Consider the following 8,042-nt stretch of genomic DNA (forward strand, 5'->3'; position numbering starts at 1 on the left):
TAAACATAGGAATTCTGTGAATACAACTACAAAACACTTTCCACACAATTAAAACTAGATCTAAATAAATGGAAAAACATTAATTGCTCATAAGTAGGATGAGCTAATATAATAAAAATGACAATTCTGCCCAAATTTATCTACTTATTTAGTGCCATACCTATCAAACTACCAAAAAACTGGGAAAGCAATAAATTGGAAAAATGTATTTATAACAAAACTCTGACAAAGTTTAAATTTACTAAATATGTAAGGAACTAAGTTGAGTTTACAAAAAAATCTAGCCTTTCCCCAATCAAAAAAATGGTCAAAGGATACAAATAGGCAGTTTTCACATGAAGAAGCCAAAACTATCAAGATGCATATGAAAAATTATTCTAAATACCACTTGATTAGAGAAATGCAAATAAAAACTCTTAGGTATCAACTCAAACTTAGCAGATTGGCCAATAATGCAGCAAAGGAAAGTGATAAATGTTGGATGGGGTGTGGCAAAATTGGAACACTAATACATTGCTGGTGAAGTTGTGAATTAATCTAACCATTCTGGAGGACAATTTGAAACTATGAGCAAAGAGTTTTAAAAGTAGGCCAGCCCTTTAACCCAGCCATACTACTGTTGGGTTTGTTCCCCAAAGAGATAATAAAGAAAAATATTTCTACAAAATTGTTTATAGCCATACTCTTTGTGGTGGCATGAAGTTAAAAAATGAGGGGTGTCCATCAGTTGGAGAATGGCTGAACAAATTATGGTATTTGATGGTGATAGAATACTATTGTTTTGAAAGGAATGATGAACTGGAGGATTTCTATGGGACTTGGAAAGATATCCAGGAATTGATGCAGAGTGAACAGAACCAGGAGAACATTGCACATAGTAAATGATACCTTGAGGTACAATCAAATGTAGCATACTTCTCTACTAGTATTAATGCAATGATCCAGGACAATTCAGAGTAACTTATGAGAAAGAACTCTATCCACATTCAGAGAAACAACTGTGGGAGGTGAAACAGAAGAAAACATATGATCAATCATGTGGTTCGATGTGGATATGATTGGGGTTTTGACTTTCAAAGATCACTCTATTGCAAATATGAATAACATGGAAATAGCTTTTGAACAGTGATACATGTATAACCCAGTGGAACTGTTTGTCAGCTCTGGGAGGCAAAAGGGAAGTGAGGAGTGAAAGAACATGAATCATGTAACCATGGAAAAATATTCTAATTAAATAAATTAAAAAGAAATGTTCATGAGTCCTTATACATAACAATCATAATGACATTCTACAGGTCAATGTCTTAATGGTGGACATAGAATTAATTGCCAGGACCATGCTAGACAATGAAAAGACTAGAACAGAATGCGCTCACCCAGCAAATTTCTTCTAGGAACATAATGCTGTACAGGTCATTTGACCCTAGAGGATTATATACATACATATTTTTATGTGTTTGTGTATATATACATACATAGTCATAAGGAATCTCAGAGGCAATCTAAGCTTATCATGAACTGAAAGAAAATGTTTACATAAACTACTGACCTAAACACCTAAAATAAAACATAAAAGCATAAGTATGTTTCACAAATTAAAAATGTAATAATTATGGTATTCATCAGATGGGATTGATAAAGGAAAATTTCTTTTGACAAATTGCTGGTTGATTCTTATACCTTACATTCTCATGCCTAATGTTACATCTTTCTAAGGAATAATTCTTAAAGTGAAGGGCATTCTTAGGGGTATGACACAATAGAAGAAAGATGTGTGATGATGGAGAAGCACAACTTATTTTGCCGCTTTAAAATTGTTTTAAAGTGAAAATAAGAGAGGTTGATTGGATGTGACTGAGGGAGAGGGGGCAGAGGACCTTCAAACATTAATTTGAAGAGTCTAGATTTTGTAATTGTCAAGAAATAAATAGCTTCTCTGATTTTAAGTTCGAAAATAGTTATGAGAATTGTACCTGAGAAAGATCAATTTGAAAAGATATGGAGGTTAGATTGGAATGGTAAGAAAAATAAATAGTCTTAATAAAATCAAATAATCAAGTGGTGGAAGAAGTTCAAGTTATTTTATTTTTCTAAGATTGATCAATTTCACCATCTTAGTAGCTCACCATTCTCAACCTTTTTTTTTTTAAATCTACAATCTACAAGTGGTAAATAATTGTTTTCCTCTGACAACTAAGCAACGATACTCTTGAAGTTCTAAACATTATGTAAAATGTTACAGAAACCTCTTAACACAGACATTTTCCTTTTTTACCTTCCTTCTACCAGGAATATTGCCATTGATCTTCACAGAACCCAAAAAACAAAAAACAAAAAAGAAACAAAAAAAAGCTTATATCCTGATCAGACGATTTTTAAAAACAGCTTCTTTGAAGACTATTTTCCTTCTTTTGTCTAACTCTTGGGAAATTTACGAAGTTGTATACATACCTATGTTGTACTGTTCTGTCACTTCACAAGTTAATGACTATCTTTGGTCTTGCTCATTTGTGACCAAAGCAATGAGAATTTCAAACAAGAAAAGAGATACTGTGAATGATATATTGGTGACCTTACATTTTTACTTAATATATGGTGTCCCTAGTGTTTCTCATCTTGAATATTAATTCTCAGAGTCTTAGAATAATCCATTTCCAGTGGATGATAGAGATATTCAAAAGAGATTAACAAATAGAGGAGAACCTAATTATTGATTATCAACTCCAATGACCTTTGCTTCTTGAGCTTCATTTCCACATCATTACCTATTGGACATTTCTAACTGGGTGTTTCTCAAATACCTTAAACTCAAATTTCTAAAACAAAACTGATTTTATCCTGCCAAAGGTGCCTCTCTTTTAAATTTGCATAATTCTGTTGAAGTTATAACTATCCTCTAGTTAATAAAATTTGCATTTATTATGTCATTCTCAACTCCTCATTTTCACCCAACATAATCAACTCAGTTTACAAATATTAGCTCTACAACATCCTTTACATACATCCCCTTTTCTATCCCTACAAAGTGACTACCCATATTCAGGTCTTCATCACTTTTCACTTAGGGAATTTTTCTAATTTCCCAATTTCAAGTCTCTCCTTAATCTAAAACATTGTCCACATAGCTACTAAGGTAGAATTCTTAAGATTAAATCCTGGCTATACCACACACCATACTGCCCACCCAACCCCATCAATAAACTTCAGTGACTCCTTATTTGATATTGGAAATCAAACATATAATTTTTCGTTTGGAATTTAAAGTCCTTACTCCCTTCCTAAGCTACCTTTCTTATTAAAACTCATTCCCCTTTCCTACACGCTATGATCCAAACTAGTTTTATTATTATTTCCTCATATTTAACTCCATTTTCTGTCTTCCCCTCCCCTGTTGCCAGGAATCGATTTTCTCCTCACCACTACCCTCTAGAATTGCTACTTGCCTTGAAGACTCACATAATAGTATCACTTCCCACATTTCCCCATTAACTTCATTGGCATAGAGTGTTTGTAGAATTGTGAAAGACATCTGGGAAGAAAACAACCTTTGTAAAACATTCCCTAATTTGGTGATCATTATGAAAAATAAAATAACAGTGAATATAAAGAAAAGATGAAGGAAAGAACATCATCATAAAAGGATATAAAATTCATATTACTACATTGGGTTTTCCATTATATATTCCTAGTCCTAATAAATATTTTTTTCCTAGAATAAGTCAAACATAATATTAAAATTAGAACAGAGATAGATAAAAACAAAGATATATAAAACCAGTTTGTAGACTTCAATGAAGATTGCCTAAACAAAATTGTATTTAAGAGGTGAAAGGAAAAACTATGACACATATACTGTAGTTATTTAAAAAAATTATCAAAAATGTATTCCATTAAAATCTTATGACCACTGATTTGTAGTCTCAAATAAGATCATCAATAATAATTCTGAAAATGAAGTTCTTAATAGTGGAATTTCAAACTATGTTAATTTATGAAGTTATAGTGAAATTAAGGTGAATCTTTATATGTGACAGGAAAAATTATAATTATTTTTCAAATTTATACCAGTTTGCCAGTAGGGGGAGCATTCCTTTACTCTATACTACTTAAAGGTTTTGTACTTTAGTGGCCACTCTGTAGTAGTAGTTCATTTTATATTAAATTTGAAAGTTTTTCATTGGATGAGGGACCACTATAATACTGCATTATAGCAAGTCAAGAAAAACTGTGCATATTCATGTAAAAACAAAACAAAACAAAATTAACTCAAATGAGAAAGTTTAAAAAATAGAACTGTTACTTCCATACTAAGCCTTCATATATGTAGAAATTTCCTTTCTACCATTTCAGTAGATATACTTTAAGACTGAAGTGATACATGTGACAGAATATCATTCACAAGCTACAATTAATTTATTGAACATGATCAATCATTTCAATAAGATTAAATGAAGATCATGGAACCTTGTTATTTAAAGGTATCTTTAAAGGGATATTCTGCTTCAATAGCATGGAAAAATAAAGTGACTACACAAATTTTAACTTATAATTGTGTATAGAAATTTTAGTGATCCTGATAATTCAATTCTAAATAACATAAATGCATCTTAGAGAAAAAAAGTCATTTTCTTTAAAGATATTCACCTCTTTTTTCATAATGAGAGAAGATACATGACAATATTAGAGTATGAAAGTAAAATGGTATTCAGTTATAAAAATAATTATACCATATTATTTTAATACAGTACATAGAATTCAATAGTCTTAGCTGGGAAAACCTTGTAGTCTTATTCCATTTAAACACTATAGTATATTAGTTTCAAGAAAGCATGAAGTTGTAAAAAAATTACAAGAATAAATAGAAGTTGTGCTTCAAACACCTGCTCCACACATTCTTAACCTTTCATTTCAGAAATAAAATGTTCACTGATATTAAAAGTACACAATTCTATTTGTTTTTTTCCAATCACTTCCTCTTACACACAGACATGCTTGTTTTCCACCACCACTTCATTCTTTGATATTTCTTCAACATATTTAAAGTAGATTTCAAAGATTTCTAATGCTAAGAAATAAACTGATAATGAGTACACTCTTAAATGCAAAAAAATCATCCCAAAGCAAAATTCTACTTATTGGTACTTCTTTTCATTTCAAATATCTTTTTGTTTCTAACCTATGAATATGATAAGCTCTTTATTACTGAAGAGATCTATTACACACCAATGACTTTTATCTTTAATTGGTGGAAGGAAAGCACTATATAATACTTTCATAAGTAAGACCTGGAACATTTGTAACATAATTAAGAACAAAAAATAGCAAATATTCTCCACTCTTTGCATGTGTTTCCTACTTCTTTCTTGGAGGATATTTTAAAGGAGCAAGAATTTTAGAGGACAGTAACAGTTAACAAATTCTCACTGAACCACAATGAAGATATTTCAGAAGACTAGTTCTTTGAAAGGCATATTGCAAGATTAAATTATTTATTAAATAAATAGCTCTAGACTTAATAAATATAAATGTTTGTTGAAGTTCAATCATAGAGTATTCCAACTTCCACACATTGATTTTCCCTCTGTTAATTCTGGGTATCAATATTTCTCTTCCACTAAGAATTGTTCTTTTTTTGAGAAATCTTCCTGAATTCTACTTTATACCTTTAAAAGGTTGTTATGAGCAACTAATTATCAAACTCTGGGTAACTTTTGCATATAAAACAGCAGTCTTGGAGAACTGAGAAGAGTTCAGAACTATTTCAAAAGGGAAAAGTCCATAGAAAATCTGGGTTGAGGAAGCAATAGGTAATCTATACTTTACAAATGATAAAGTGTTCTAGAACTGTTTTTGCTTCCAAGTAAACTAATGAGTGTGGAAGGTAGAGATCAGTTATTGAAATGCAGTCATCAATAAAAAAATAACCCAGAAACCAGGAGAAAGTTACTTTCAATAATCATTCAGGTCCCTAAACATTTTCTTTCAAAATCTCAGAAACAATTAAGCTAGAAAAATAAGTGAGGCAGGAGAGACACCTTCAGCTAGTATTTCATATGAAGAACAGTCTCTGTTTTGCCCAGAAACAAAGTGGTTATAATCACATTGGGGACAGAGTGAATTCATCTGCCCAAGTGCTAACTACTACAGGTGGACTCACCTGAGTAACACAGCTGCTTCCCAGAAGTAAAATCCTGAAGAGGCTAAACGAAAATATTTCACATGGGCCATGTTCTAATTAGTTATTTACATTACTGAAAGCTGGAGTATCCAAGGCATAGGGAAACAAAAAAGGGTTTGATGGAAAACACAAAATATCAATAGTTCCCGGGTTAGGTAAAGGAGTCTGGAAAAGCTTCAGCACCGTAGACAGCTCCCAACAGCCAGAAGCACCTGCAGTTTCCCACAGGATCCCCTTTTCAGTGCAGTGAGTAAAGGAGAGAAGCCGAAGGTGGCAGAAGCACAGGTAATTTATACACTGTCACTGGCGAAAGGGAGGGTGATGAAGGTAGAATAGAGGGATCTGTAAATCCTTTTTTCCTATGGGCAACAGCTTGCTGGAGCTCTAGCAGACTTATACACTCCAAGGAAGAAATTCAATCCACTTCAGGGTTCCTAGTCCTCTGGACTAGAGGACACCATTGCATCAGGGTCTCCCCGCCGCTGGCTTCTGATTTTGCTCTTGCACCTGTTTCAGGCGTCAGCCCAAAGCCCGCTCTCCACATTCCAGCAAAATCCAAACCAGAAGACCGCTGACAATCCGAATGGGGGCGAGGGAGGTGCCAGGCAACGGTGTTCTACGCACCAATCACAGCAGCGAGGCCCCATGGATTGACTGGTCCTTCAGGACCACAGGCGGTGCTTACCACTTTGCCCTTTAAAGAAGCTGGCATTGGGCACATGAGAAGAAAATGAGGCTATATGTGGTTGTCAGGGACTAGGATGGCGGTGGTATAGTGCGAGCAAACAGTAGAGGAGAAAATAATAATTTTGCACTCGACTGCACACAACCCTTAGGTATGTGGTTTGGGTCCCCCTTGCTGTTAGAAGAAATGGTGGCAGACCAATTTAAAGTAGCGACGTCCTCAAGCACCGCTTCTACACTAGACCGATTGGTGCTCCAGTGCTTTCAATTTCAAATCTTGCTCTTGGAGAAAATGGAAACAAAGTCCCAGGAGTTAGGCATTATTTTTTTTTTTAAAAAATTATTTAAAAAGAGCACTTTTCCGTTCTGCTTAATGAACCGCCAAAGTAACTTGGAAAGGAAAATATATATGTGGGGGGAGGGGAAGAGAAGGGAAGGGTATGATGTGAGGGTGTCCCAGTTTTTTACATCAGGTCTTTTTACTGTTGAAGAAGTGAGAGTGCTGGGAAAAGTGCTTTCCCAGATCACAGATAGTTCTTTGTTTTATTAAAATTCTGGACAGCATTTTGCCCATTAAAGCTTCAGAAGCTTTCTTTTATCCTATCGATCAAAACCCAAACTTCTTAAATAAAATGCTAGTAATTATCTCATTTTCTTTGATGTCTTTTATTCCCAAACCATTGTCCCTCCCAGGCAAAATATTTCACAGATTTTTAAATTCACCCCACTACTGCCCCCAAGGTTTCTTACTGAGGACACAAAAAGCTCAGGGTGCCAGCTTGAAGTAGCTTTATACTTACAGCCATTCCATTGGTATTGGCATTATCAGAATCAAGCAATACCTTTTTCCTCCATTCAGCAGCCTCTCCCTTTCAAGAAGTTTCCCTGAAATTATACTGGTAGTCCTCTTTGGAATATTTTGACTCTATTTACTACTCAGAGAAAGTACTACAAATTTATTTTCATTTTAAAGAACATAGATATAGAGACCAAAGGGACCTCAGAACATACACTTCAACCATCACATTTTCCAGATGAGGAAAGTGAAGCCCAGATTGTTTTGTCTAATGTTACAAGGAGTATGATTAGTAGAGTTATGATTTAAATTTACTTCTTCTGATTCCATCTCTAGTTCTCTTTCTCCTATTCCATATTGCCTTATTAATTCAACTACTGCACA

General features: G+C 33.8%; 1 protein-coding gene across 2 annotated transcripts in view; it reads right to left on the reverse strand.

Annotated features, from left to right (window-relative positions):
- Positions 1 to 7,102, reverse strand: part of GLRA3 (glycine receptor alpha 3) — a 303,344-nt gene extending 296,242 nt beyond the window's left edge. For both annotated transcript variants that reach the window (XM_007496097.3, XM_056802930.1), the window contains exon 1: positions 6,158 to 7,102. In XM_007496097.3, coding sequence (XP_007496159.2) covers positions 6,158 to 6,228 — 71 coding nt within the window. In that variant the 5' untranslated portion in view covers positions 6,229 to 7,102. The remainder of the gene's footprint in view (positions 1 to 6,157) is intronic.
- Positions 7,103 to 8,042: the final 940 nt, after the last annotated feature.

The sequence above is a fragment of the Monodelphis domestica genome, chromosome 6, assembly GCF_027887165.1.
Source record: "Monodelphis domestica isolate mMonDom1 chromosome 6, mMonDom1.pri, whole genome shotgun sequence".
Taxonomy (NCBI): domain Eukaryota; kingdom Metazoa; phylum Chordata; class Mammalia; order Didelphimorphia; family Didelphidae; genus Monodelphis; species Monodelphis domestica.